General features: G+C 34.9%; 2 protein-coding genes across 7 annotated transcripts; one reads left to right on the forward strand and one right to left on the reverse strand.

Moving 5' to 3' along the window:
• The first annotated feature begins 207 nt into the window (after positions 1 to 207).
• LOC103435860 (uncharacterized) lies at positions 208 to 4,470 on the forward strand. Of its 6 annotated transcripts, none has more exons than XM_029102485.2 (7): positions 208 to 458; positions 590 to 628; positions 1,298 to 1,395; positions 1,623 to 1,726; positions 1,957 to 2,715; positions 2,803 to 2,949; positions 3,311 to 4,470. In XM_029102485.2, exons 3-7 carry the CDS (start codon positions 1,353 to 1,355, stop codon positions 3,929 to 3,931), a joined length of 1,674 nt encoding a protein of 557 aa, XP_028958318.2. In that variant the 5' UTR covers positions 208 to 458; positions 590 to 628; positions 1,298 to 1,352; the 3' UTR covers positions 3,932 to 4,470. The 6 variants fall into 6 exon arrangements, with proteins under 6 accessions (XP_028958318.2, XP_070678648.1, XP_070678649.1 ...); XM_070822547.1 differs by having other exon boundaries at positions 2,803 to 2,932; positions 3,309 to 4,470; XM_070822548.1 differs by having other exon boundaries at positions 2,803 to 2,887; positions 3,311 to 3,530.
• A 6,618-nt stretch (positions 4,471 to 11,088) lies between these two features.
• Positions 11,089 to 12,669, reverse strand: LOC103419919 (wound-induced basic protein). The gene is made up of 2 exons (XM_008358005.4): positions 12,468 to 12,669; positions 11,089 to 11,364 (listed from the first exon to the last, which is right to left on the reverse strand). The coding sequence occupies exons 1-2, from the start codon at positions 12,536 to 12,538 to the stop codon at positions 11,292 to 11,294; spliced, it is 144 nt and encodes a 47-aa protein (XP_008356227.1). The 5' UTR covers positions 12,539 to 12,669; the 3' UTR covers positions 11,089 to 11,291.
• Positions 12,670 to 13,961: the final 1,292 nt, after the last annotated feature.

The raw sequence follows: 13,961 nt of genomic DNA on the forward strand, positions 1-13,961 counted from the left end.
AAGATTGCTTCTGCAAAAAATTAATTAAAATTAAGGCCGTTTAGTCATCGAACTGTATAAAAATAGATAAACGAAATTGGTAAAAGCATTACAAACCGTGTACTTGCTACAATAAAATAACTAAACAACTTTAATTTTAATATTTTTTGCAGAGATGAATTTTACAAAAAGATTCGTAATAGTTCCTAAACGATTTTAATCATATTCACAAATTGATTCGAACCCAAATAGTTCCTACTGATTTATATAGAGCATTAACGCAGAAGGATCCATTCGTCTTCCCGAGGAAGACCCTCTCGACTACTACTGAGCATCAACTCAGAAGGAATAACCATCCGTCTTCCCGAGCAAGACCCTCTCCTCACATTCCCCCTTCCTTAAATCCCCATCTCCTCCCGCTTTCAGGGATTCCTCCGACTCGCTCTGACAGTCTCACTCTACCTCCTGAGCTGCAAAAGGTACTAACTTTTTCTTCCCGATCGCTTGTTTCTTCCTTTTTTTTTTTCTTAATGGGTGGTCCAAGAATCTCATTACTGGTTTGTTTACTGAGTTTTCTGATCATTTGACTTTCTGGGTTATGGCTTTTCAGGAATTCCACCAACTCACTCTGCCCTCTTGAGCTGCAAAGGTACTGACTTTCTCTTTCCATTTGCTTTTTCTTTTCATCTTTTTCTTTGATGGGTCTTTCAATCCTGGATTGTGTACTGGGTTTCTGGCCATGGGCATTTTGCATTGATGAGATTCAAGTAAAAAAGAGTAATTATTTGATGGCTTTGTGGGTTGTTCTTTATTTTTATGTTATGGCTTTGTCTTTGGAGTTCAAGTTTACATTTTGGCTTATGGGTTTTGCTGCTTTTTGTATTTTACTAACAGCTCTAACTTTCCAGGTTCAGAAATTATGAATTTTTTTAATTTAGATGCTTTTTGAAGCCGTGTGACGAAAACATTTACCAGTTACATACAGCTTTACCAATTGAAATCGAGTTTCACTCTCTGATCATGCGACTATTGGGTGATCTTTCATCTTGCTCATTGTAAATATTAGGTTTCATCCGCCGTGCCTTTAACCGTCAGACTGTTGCTAATGAATTTATTGGTTGCCAGTTCCTTCAAGGCTCCTTCTCTTTTGTTACTTGAATTATGTTTTGCTCTTTTGGTGGGGTACCTTGTTCATACATATATATCAGGCTTTAGTACATCAGTATCCAAAAACATGTTATAGTAGTTTCAATTGCTTTATCAATTCCACTTGAAATTCAAATGTACATTACATCACTTTGATTTTTCTTTATCGAAGAAGTAGCTTGATACATGAGAACGGCCACCAAGAGATCAATGACATAAAATCAACCATGGTGAGCTTAAGAAAGCGCAAACGCATGAGACTGTTCTCCGGTAAGAATTAGCTGAAATGTGATTTTGTTTGATAGCCTATATTGTTCTGCTGATGATTGTGTTTAGCGTGTTTATTCTTATGAGTTTTGACCTGTGTAATATGATCACATGTCAATGCTTCCTGATCAGTTTTGGTGACTGAGAATTGTTCCAATAGGTTATCTTTCTGTATTTATTATTTGGTCTAGGTGAATATTGTTCACCAAATTGCTGGTTGGTGCTTGCAGGGGAAAGTAATGCTTTAGTTCCACTTCCCAGTTTTTGGGACAAAGAAATTTCTCCTCAAGATCCAAACCGCATGCCTTCAAATGATGTCATTCAGCCAGAGAGGGTAAGAATTGGTTAATATTTGATATGAAGGTTTTATTTACATGTTAAAAGACACTTGCCAGAAGTAGAGTGATATGTGTTATTTTGCTATAATTCTAGAAATAGTGTGGGTTATTTTGGTTCAGTTTCGGAAATAGTGTGTGTTATCTTACTGTAGTTCCAAAAATAGTGTGAGTTATTTTACTGTAGTTCCAGAAATAGTGTCAAAATTTTAAACTGTCATTGTTGCAGATGAAAGAAACCAAGAAACCGAGGATAAAGACTTTTGCTAAGAAAAGCCCAACAAAAAAGAAGAAGGATTATCTGCAATATAGATGCAACATGATGGGCTTTGCAGATGCCATGCAATTGTACAAGCCTACAATTCAACAACGTCAAGACATCTGCGACGAGTTAGCCAAGACACCGTTTTGGAGTCTACTAAAAGTGTACATGGATGACATATTGATCGCCACGGATAGAAAGAAGAAGTCCGGTATGGACTTAATAAAGATCATGCAATGCTACAACTCAAAGGAGCAAAAATTCAAGTTTGGAGATAATGAAGCAAAGGGAATAACAAACGATGATGTTGTTCAGATATTTGGTCTGAACAACAGAGGAGTGGAGCTTCCAAACACAGACAAGTCCACGAAACATGGAAAAGAGGACCCCTTCGTTGACAAATATTTTAAGCATGCAAACGTTGTCAAAAGGAAGCAACTAATAGAAGCCTATGAAAAATCACTCCTGGACCAATCTCCTCAAGGTGCAAAAGATACTACTTCCATAATCTGTGCTCATCTCATCCAATCACTTCTTTTTGCTAATTCTGGAACGTATATTACCTGGAGTTTCTTAAAGATATGTGGGGAGTTGGATGAGATCAGTAAATATAACTGGGCGAAAGGAGTGAAAGATTACCTCCTCAAGATGATAAACAAAGCACAGAAGAAGAAAAAAGATAGAGGAGAAGAACCAACAATTAGCGGCTGCACCGTCTTTGTTTTGGTAAGAAATAAGAATAATAGTACGAAGAGCATGAATTGTTTTTTTATAAATTTCACAAAACTAACTTCAGTTTCCTGGTTCGTACAGTATTGGATATGTCTTCATACAAATGTGGTTAAGACGGTCAAAGGACGAGAAAACATGATTCCGGCAATTGCAAGATGGGATACAAGTATGATACACAAAGCAATCAAAGATGTCCCAGTTGAACAAATCAAAATGACCAATAATCAAGTTATTTCACTCTACATTTCAGTAAATAATGACTATTTGCAGTTTACAATTTCACAAATATTTCATGTTTACGCTTCTAGAAATAGTGCATTTCTATAGCTGTTTTCAATTTGCAATTCTATAAAAATAATGGTCTCTTTATTTAGAAACATAATTAACAACAAAATATTGTCAGTAAACACTTAAACAAAATAATAACGGTTTACAATTTCAGAAATAATGTCTTACTGCAAATTCGTAAATAATTCCAATTTGCAGTTCTAGAAGTAGTTTATGTTTATCAATCTTTGACTTTGTTTATCAACCAAAAATAATTACATTACTATGTAAGTTAACAAGTATATAATGTGATTGTGTGCAGATTGATGGTGTCATTCCTTGTGCTCAACCACAAGAAGAATCTTCGAAGAAAAAACAAGAAAAAACAAGAACAAAGAAAAGAAAGCAAAGTGATGTCATTCCTTATGCTCAACCTGAAGATGATAAATTGGATGATCATTCCCACCAAAAAGAGGAAGCAAACAAAGATGAGATGGCAGAGGTTGATAAAAATTTGAAGAAGAAAAAGAACAAACAGAAAAGGAAGCAAAATGATGAAGAACATGAAAGCATCAATATAAATGAAGCTCAAGCACAGTTCGATCAACTGTGCAAAGAGGAAATGAGCAAACTCGATGCCATTCATCAGAGATACATCGTTGGCATGGATAGAACTTTAAGTGTAGATCTTTTCAATGAGTTCAAGAGTGCTAGGAGCATTGATCAGAAAAGGTACCTAACCTTCAAGACGATGATGGCATACGCACTTGACTCTTCCAACAAAGAGTGCGTAGCACTCAGGGAATCAAATAAAATGCTAAACCATGAAATGAAAAAGATTCTACGACAAGAGGAGCTTGACAAGAAGAAAGTGAATGCACTAAATGCTGATTTATTATCATTGCAGACAAAGAACAGTGCAGCTTCTCTAAAAAATCAATGAACAGCTAAATGAGATTGGAGCTTTAAAGAAGAAGTTGGAAGAAAAGGAAGCAAAAATGCCAGGTTTGAATGCTTCTGTACACGAACTTCAGGAAGAGTGCAATCAAACCGCTAGTAATTCCAAAGTTCAATCTCCATTGGGTGATGAAATTATCAAAAAGGCCAACTTTCCAATTCCTCATAGCTTATCAGACGAAATCGCGGTGCTTGAGGCGTCTGAGGGAGCCGAATCAAGCGCCGACTCTAAGGAAATACCTAAAGCGATTTCTCCGGTCAACTCTAAAGCTGCTTCCGAGGATATGTCTGCCGAGGGCAAGGTTAAGGTTGTTGATATTACAAACGCCTCCGAAACTTAGACATGGTTTTTACTTTTCAGTGTTTTTAGACGATGTCTGCCAAAAGACGCTAGGAATTAGTCGGACGGCGGATTGAGGCCTAGCTCCTAAGCGAACTAGGAGGATTTAAGTAGATCTTTTATATTTCGTGTAAATAAGTGTCTATTTATACTTAAAATATATATAATTTCATTATAAACTACAACATAGAATGACATGTATATTATGAAGTATTGGAATATAAGGAAAAACATGGGAAACAAGTATATAATGTGTATTCATTTAAGTATTCAATAAGTTTCTTACAATTTATTAAAAAAATAAAATACAAAATGAAAGTTATCTATTTACTATCTAAGTGAGTTGCAACCTAGGTGGATGCCTAAGCAGGTCTGAGCGGGTGCCTAGGTGGTCTAGGAGGGCGTCTCAGCAGGTCTAGGCGTCATTTTCTTAATTTTCAAACGCCAAGATATTAATCGGGGCGGTGGCCAACCGTCTAGCGTCTAGGCCGAACCAAGCGGGGATTTTTAGAACAGTGTCCAAAATTGAACAACTTGCTATATGCCTCAGTCATGAAACTTTGGCTGTTTTGAACTTATGCTATATGCTATTGGCTTTGTAAAGAGAAACGAAAAGCAATTCCCATGAATTCAGAAAGAAGTTTCAGATGCAGGTAACTGAACGTGACTATACTTGACTTACCTTTTACACTCAATTTATTGTTAATTAAACTATTAATATCTCTTTAAACTTAAATTTACTATCTTAACTACCCTGACAAACCCTGTTCAATACGTTAATTTATTTGTACACCCATTTAAAATAAAAAACCCAAACAGAGCATTTTATTTGTAATTAATGATAAGGTAAATTACATAGTAGCCTCTCATGTTTGAGATCTATTAGACTATTACAATATCATACAACATCTTTAAAACATTTCACTTTCATACCTCACGTACTATTTTATTTCAAAATAATACATCCGTTACATTTTTCATCCATTGATCCATTAAGTGATGACGTGGCTGCCACATTGGCAAAAAAATAATTTTTTATTTTTTTATTTAAAAAAAAAAACCTAAATCTTCAACAAAAAAACTTAGAAAACCCAGATCCCATCACCCCACCCCACTTCTGCCCCCACCCCCGGCCGCCGAAACCCCATCCATTTCATCATCTTCCCCATCGGTCGTCCCTCCCTACAACCCAAATCCAAAACCACTCCCACCCATCCTCCTCCGCACCCATCTTCCACCTCCTCCGCTCACCCATCTTCCCATCTCCCCCCCCCCCCACCCACCCGAGCCCAACCTGCAACCCAAAAAAAAAAAAAACTCATCTTCATCTTCCCAGACCCCCCTTCCCTGCAACCCACCCCTTTCTTCCCCCTCCCATCTTCCCCAAACACACTATGCACCCATCCTCCACCTCCTCCTCCGCACCCACTACCTGCAACCTAGAAAAGAAAAAAAAAAACCATCTCCCTTTCCCTACAACCCAGATCCCGTCTTCCCCAATGGGTGTGGATTTAAGGAGTGGGGTGTATAGAGAAGGGAAGATGGGTGGGTGCGGAGGGTAGGTGCAAGGGTAGGTGCGGAGGAGGACGTGGAGGATGGGTGCGGTGGGTTTGGGGAAGACGGGAGGGGGAAGAAAGGGGTGGATTGCAAGGAAGGGGGGTCGGGGAAGATGAAGATGGGTTTTTTTTTTTTCTTCTTCTTCTGGGTTGCAGGTTGGGTGGGGGAGGGGAGGAGGGAAGATGAAGTGGGGGTTGTGGGGAGGTGTGTTTCAGCTTTTGTTTTTGGTTTTTTTTTATATATTTATTTAGAAGATTCAGGTTTTTTTTTTAATTAAAAATTATTTTTTTTGCCACGTAGCACAAATGTGGCAGCCACGTCAACGCTTAACGAATCAATTGATGGAAAATGTAACGGAGGTGTTATTTTGAAATAAAATAGTACGTGAGGATGAAAGTGAAATGTTTTAAAGATGTTGTATGGGGTTGTAATAAACTTCAAACCTAAGGGGCTTCTATGTAATTTACCCTTAATGATACTACTTCATATTAATGGAATGCATAATATTTGTTGCAGGTAATCATGTATATGATTGCATATCGCCTCATAGAAATATGTAAATCAGATTAATTATTGTGATGAGTTGTTAATTATCCTTAATTTAAAAAGGAAAAATTAGTATCATGTCCCTAGTTCTTACTGTTCATTGACTAAGACCTTATTAGTTCTTAAATTTTGATTTAAGTCCCTATCATTAATGTGATAATGAATTTAAATGTTTATTATATAATTTTTAATATAAAAATTAGTAATTAATTTAGGGTTTAATACTCACACCTCTATTAAACTTCTAATTAATTTTCAATTCAAACATTTCCAAAATAAAAAAAAATTAAATTAAATTAAGTTTGTACCTATTAGTTTTTTTATATATAAAAAGATTCTCAATTTTTTAATCTTAAATGTACCCATTCATATAAATTTTCAATTTTTTTAATCTTAAATGTACCCATTCTCAAATATATCAATTTGTTATATGTAAAATGTACCATTTTTTAATATAAAATCCATTCAAATTTTTTAATCCATGTTTAAACTTATATGGGTACATTCTTTTTCGTTAATTTGAGAATGTATTCATGTTTTGGTACAATAACTTTTTTTGTTAATTTTGGTTAATGTACCCATACATATATGTATATACACACACACACAATATAATAGAGAGTATAATTTATATTTTATTATTTTTAATCCCATAAATTATGGGTTTTATTTAAAATCTCATTAATATAAACAATTACAAATTTCAATTTTTAATTTTTAATTTAAAAATATAGTAACTTACATTATTACATTAATGTTAAGGATCTCAACAAAAAACTAAAAACTAACAAGGTTTCAATCAAAGAATATTGATAGTTAGGGACCGCATCCAAAGTGTCCCATTTAAAAAACCTATTGAAACACATAGCAGATGCCGAATAGTATGCAGATGTTAGCTGGAGAGCTGGAGATGATAAACATATAGAAGTGAAGGAAAGAACACTACACAACATAAAAATAATCGAGAAGTGAATAGGGAAGAGTAGAAATCACCGAATAACACACAAGAAGCTTTGATCTGCGGTGAGAAAACTTATTGTTCATTTGTAATGGATGCTGTTATTTTTGGTGTAAGAGAAAGAATCATAAACATAAGTATAAAAACCATATTGCTCATCAATTTTTTAATAAGATGATTTGTAATTTTGTACTGGTGCTATCATTTTTTTTAGGGTTTGATTATTTGGGGTAGGTTTATTGATAAATCTTATTTTTATTGTTAATTTTGTCTTCTACTAAATGGTGATTTTGCAATAGCGTAATAAAGACATTTCATATCTAGAGTTTAAATTAGATGTAGAAAAATGTTATATGAGTTCAAACAAAATTTTCCTGGTCATTTTTAATCATCAAGAATTTATGTGGTCAAATAAATTAACAGATTTTGTTTTATTTTCTACTTTTATGGCCATGGAGGGCAAAGCCCAATGTTTATGCCTAAGAAAGTAAACTAGCAATGTCAACTCATTCAATTGAGGGAGAAATCAAAGTTATTAAGGGCATCTCCAGTGAAAACACTTAAATTTGAGAGGTAAAAGCAACATTTACACCTCACTTTATATTTTCGAAAGATGTATATTTCAATTATACTCTAATGAGAAAGATGCAAATTTAAGATTTCATTTATTTTTCTCTTTAACTGGCAAGATCTCCAAAGTATGTAAATTTGCATTTTTATTTACTTTTTGGACAACAAAAAATAGATTGGAGATGCTGTAAATAAAGAATATACTTCCAATCCTAAAAACATAAACGGAATCCCAAACCGATCTCTTTCGTGATGAGATTTCGAAAACCAAAACCAAATAGAAAAATTCAATAATTCCAAAGAAAGAACTCAGTTTTTCGGTACAGTTTGGGACTATGCCTTCAGTTCCTCACTCTATCTCTCGATCGAATTCAGCTAACAATTACCACCCACCCAATTTATTTTTTTTTTTGGACAAGAATGAAGCTTCATTAATGAAAGAGAAATACAATTTGTATTAAGAAAGGCCTAAACCTAAACAAAACACAAAGTCCTACACAACAAAGCAAACATAAAAAAGAAACCAAGCCCAAAAAAAAAAGAGCTACAACCTCAGCCACAAAGGGAGACCCACACAAATTTAGGCCCGTAGACTACAAAAGAAGCAGTGAACAATAAAACCCTAATCTCCAAGCGCCAAAACTCAGCCACAACCGCTACTACCTCCGCGAAGGAAGATATCACACCAAACTAAAAAATGCACCCTAACCAAAAACTAGATCTGACAGTATTAAGCACAGTCAATCCACCAAGAGCTTAAGCCTCCATAGCCACACTTGCAAGAAAAGTCACCAAAAGTAATAGGAGGAGGGGGAGGGCGAAGGGGGTGTGTAAAACACCCTTGTTCCGACTTGAATCATTTCACACTTCTCCCAATTTTTCCGGTAAGCTGGATTGACAGTAAGTTATGAAGGTTGGGCCTTGAGTCAAGATAAAACCCAACACTCTGAGATCTAATTCCTGGTTAAGAGTTGGAAAGGATGAAGGGCAGGAAGAGGGAGGTAGGAGAAAAGGGTGTGATGGGGAGGGAGGAGATAGATGGTGGTGAGCAGCAGTTGGTTGAAGAGCGGGTACAAAACTGAGATAAGAGCTCAGATAGATGAGACAAAGCTCATAAAAAAACATGGAAACAGAGAAGAAAAGGAAGAGAAGAAGGAAAAGCAGAATAAAGGAAGAGAGAAATGAGGACTGCCACTGACCCAAAAACCAAAGGCTAGGGCCGGCGGCTTAGAAGGGGATTCTTTTGGAGCTTTTTCAAAGAATGGGTTTTTCCCGCGACCAAACTTCCCGTTTTACCACCCATCCATTGCTTGCTAAATTTTGAAACCAATCCATTACTTCTTGCTGAATTCGAAACCGACCTATTTAGCTTAACAACATTTCAATTTTCAAACCATTCAATTGCAAGCACCAATTCACACAATAAACAAGCAAAAAACCTAAAATTTGCATCCCAAGAAGGTCTCTCTCTTTTGTAATTCCAATCCATTACTTCTTGCTGAATTCGAAACCGACCTATTTAGTTTCACAACATTTCAATTTTCAAACCATTCAATTGCAAGCACCAATTCACACAATAAATAAGCAAAAAACCTGAAATTTGCATCCCAACAATTACGACAGAGAAAGACCTTGGGATGCAAATTTCAGGTATTTTGCTTATTTATTGTGTGAATTGGTGCTTGCAATTGAATGGTTTGAAAATTATACAGGGGCAGAACCGTCACGATAATTTTTTTACACAACTTTGACACAGGTTTTTGTGAGACCCACTCCATAATGTATTTCAATTCGAATTGCCTATATTTTAAGTCTTCCCTCATCCTTACTAAAAATTAGACAAAAAAAAAACCATTAAAACATGCATATGTAGGAAAGAAAATAAACGAATACAATTCGACACAAAAACCCCAAACCCTTAATTTACCGGTTATACAGTTTTAGATTTGGCTTATTGTGGGTAGACATGATCTTTGAGGAAAACCCAAAAAGATCCAAATACATTACTAAGTAAATCCCACAAAGATTTGTGTCAAAAATAAAAAAAAAAATGGAAATTAAGTTCTCATCCTTCCTTTTGCTACTTCATTGATTAAAACCTTATTACTTTTCAATTTTTGATCAAGATCCTTGATATTAATAACATCATTAATTATTTCAATAATAAAATATTTTTTATTTCTAAACATATTCATTTAATATTTAAAATGTTACAATTAGTATATTTATATTTATGGCTAAATTTTTTATCATATATTTTTATTTTTAGTTTGTACCCATTTTTAATTTCCAACCCTTTTTTAATTTGTACCAATTTTCTTTTTAGTTTTAATTTGTACCCATATATTAATTTCTTTTTTTGCCCATATTTTATAAAGTTTTATTTGTATTTGTACCCATTTTATTTATTTATATGTACCCATTTTTAATTTTGCTAAATGTACCCATGCTAATTATATGTACCATTCATGTACTTTTGTTTTTAATTTTTAATCTTAAAATGTACTCATTCTTAAATATACCAATTTGTTATATGTAAAATGTACCATTTTTTTTATATAAAATTATTCAATTTTTTTCCTAATCCATTTTTAATCTTATATGGGTACATTCTTTTTTCTTTGATTTGAAAATGTATCCACGTTAAATTTAATCAAAGAAATTTACTAATTTTATTAAGCCTAATATCTTTTTTTTTTTCTTTTTTTTTCTTTTTGTGATTTTGAAGAATGTACCCATGTTTTGATTCAATGATGTTTTGCTTAATTTTGATTAATGTACCATGTTTATATATATATATATATACACACACACAGACAATAGTATATTTATATTTTAATATTTTTAATCCCACAAATTATGGTTTTTTATTTAAAATCTCATTAATATAAACAACTATAAATTTCAATTTTTAATTTAAAAAATATAGTAACGTACATAGAAATAAATTATCACATTAATTTCAAAAACTTGGATCAAAAATTGAAAAACCAACAAGATTTCAGTCAAAAAATATTCATAGCTAAAGACCGCATCCAAAGTCTCCCTTAAAAAAAATTGTGTCATGAATTCATTGCACTATACCCAAATGGCTTGTTTGCTTCTTATTCTTGATGGGTGGCCCAGGAATCCCATTCCTGGCTTGTTTTACTGAGTTTTCTGGTCATTTGGCTTTCTGGGTTGCTCTGTGTGCAACTCAAATGAGTGTAAATCATAATTCCAACGGTCAAAAGTACATATAACCATAAATGGTTGCTTAAGAAGTTACCGAAAAGCCAATACGTAGCAATAATCTTGTCTTAAACACATAGTACTCATCTAGTTAACAACACCAAGGGTCCTAAACCAATTCATAGCTTATATGTCAATCTGTTGTCACTCATTCATAACAGGCTTATTCTCACTGGCCTTTGGTCGATGCTCCTTCGGCTTCTGCTCTTCCAACTTCCTGGAGTTCCCAACAAAATAAAACGATATGTTAGGACGTATCTAATGAAAACAAACCGATCGCACAGAACAGGAAAGGAAAAAAGAAACATGTAAAAAGGTGATGAGGCAGAGTGCACCAAATAGAAAAAGAACTATCAGAGCCTAATAGCGTATCAATTCTACATATTAAAGTTTCAAGGAGCACAGCAAGAACTGAAGGAACACGAAAAATAACTATATAGAAGGGGAGCCCTGTTACCGAAAGCTGTTATACCCTTCAGAAGCACTCATCGAGACATTAACACCCCTTTCCTTCTTATCAGATAATACACCTTTCCAAAAATTAACACCCCATATACACCATCTAAAATTGCATAATAAGTTTAAAGTATCCAAATGGGATAACTCAAGACAGCTTCAATTAAGTAAAATGAGTTCCACTACAACGGTTAACGAACAAGTTTGCATCAAATCTCATGGCATAGATGACACTTGACTCTCAACACGTAATGTTGGGAGACTATATAAGCGAAAAGAACAACAGAGAGCTGCACCTTAAAAACTAGCAACCGATCACACATTTAACATACATACTCTTTGTATACATAAAACCTTGCACTCGACAGATTATGATGTATACTTTATACACAAAACCCAAATGTGAAATTGAGTTTAGTAACGCCGATGCAAAAGCTAGACTAAACAAGACTGCTACGAAAAACCCAAGAATCATCAACTCCCCATCCACAGATATAACACAAAAACAATCTTTTTGATAGAACACACAACTGACATACAAATTGGAGCAAAACCTCAGCTGGGAAAGATAAAAAGAAACACCCACATAAGAAAAAAAAAATGCATGAAATTGAATAAAAAGTCTTATTCCTTGGGCTGATTGAAATCCCAAATTATCAACAACAAATTGTAATCTTTTCATCACTTTCATTTCAACAATATAAGAATGCCAAAGTTTTCGTCACCAAAAATATATACGCAATAGTCGAAACAAAATGCCCCAATTTTACAAGAAAGGAACAAGAAAGATAAACCCTAAAAGCATAAAGAGAGAGAGAGAGAGAGAGAGAGAGAGAGAGAGAGGGATTGAGGAAAAGGGAAGACCTTTTGTCGGAGGAGCCACCCTTCTGGCTGAGGAAGGATCGGAAGAGGGGGGAGTTGACGTCGTAGATCATTGTCGCGATTACTCTGCTTAGCTGATTAGGCACTAACGATTGAGAAAACCCTAACCCTAATTTGTCTCTGAGTCGTTGTCTCTGAGTCGTTTGGCTTCTGCTATCTGCGGTTAGAATGCGGAGGTACGGCGGGTTTTTAAAGTGGGAAATTTGGTGGGCCGGGTTTTTAATCGAGTACCAGCCTCAACATCGTATAATTACTGGACAAATTTTCGGATATAAAAGAGAAAAAGCCCAGCTAAGTTCTTTATGATTAATAAAAAAGCCCAATTTCTTGTTTGGAGGCTGTTTCTTAAGGAGAGATTATTTATCCACCAACGTATCAAAAATTTTTGGCTATTGAATTGAATAAAGCAACCAAGTCAAAATGATAGAGTTAACCTTTTTTAACCATGCACTTTTCAGATTGAGAAAGTTGAATTGCTTGACGTTGCACATTTAACCTCATTAAGATTTACATCATTACACTCAATCGAGGTTCTAAAAGATGCTAGGCGCTAGTCGGGCGGCGGGCTGGAGCCTAGCACAACTAGCGCCAGACGCTAGGCAGATTTAAGTAAATCTATTGTATTTCGTGTAAATAAGTGTCTGTTTATAGTTAAAATATATATAATTTCATCATAAACTATAAAATATAATGACATATATATTATGAAGTATTAGAACATAATGAAAACATGGGGAGAAAACATATAATGTGTGTTTATTTAAGTGTTCAAGAAGTCTCTTACAATTTATTGGAAACAATAAAATGCAAAAGGAAATTTATCTATTTTCAATCTAAGTGAGTTGCAACCTAGGCGGGTCTAAACGGGCTAAGTGGGTGCTTAAGGCGGTTTAAGCAGGTGCCTCAACAGGTCTAGGCACCATTTCTTAATTTTCAAACGCCGGTTCTTGCTACAGAGAACGCGGTTAAAGACAGATGGAGAGGTTATTTTCATAATCTTTTCAATGAAGGACATGAAATGAATGATTCTTTAGGGGAGTTGAGTAACTCAGAAGAGTGTAGAAACTACTCTTTTTATCGTCGAATCCGGAAGGAAGAAGTGGTTGTAGCTTTGAAGAAGATGAAGCATAAAAAAGCAATAGGCCCAGACAATATACCAATCGAAGTGTGGAAACTTTTGGGAGAGACAGGTATAACATGGCTCACTGACCTTTTCAATAGGATTTTGAAAACGAAGAAGATGCCAAATGAGTGGCGAACGAGCACTTTGGTGCCTATCTACAAGAATAAGGGCGACGTACAAAATTGCATGAACTATAGGGGTATTAAGCTAATGAGTCATACAATGAAGCTCTGGGAGAGAGTCATTGAGCATAGATTGAGGCAAGAGACACGGGTTTCGGACAACCAATTCGGGTTCATGCCAGGGCGCTCAACCATGGAGGCAATCTATCTCTTACGAAGATTGATGGAAAG

Source organism: Malus domestica, chromosome 05 (assembly GCF_042453785.1).
Source record: "Malus domestica chromosome 05, GDT2T_hap1".
NCBI lineage: Eukaryota > Viridiplantae > Streptophyta > Magnoliopsida > Rosales > Rosaceae > Malus > Malus domestica.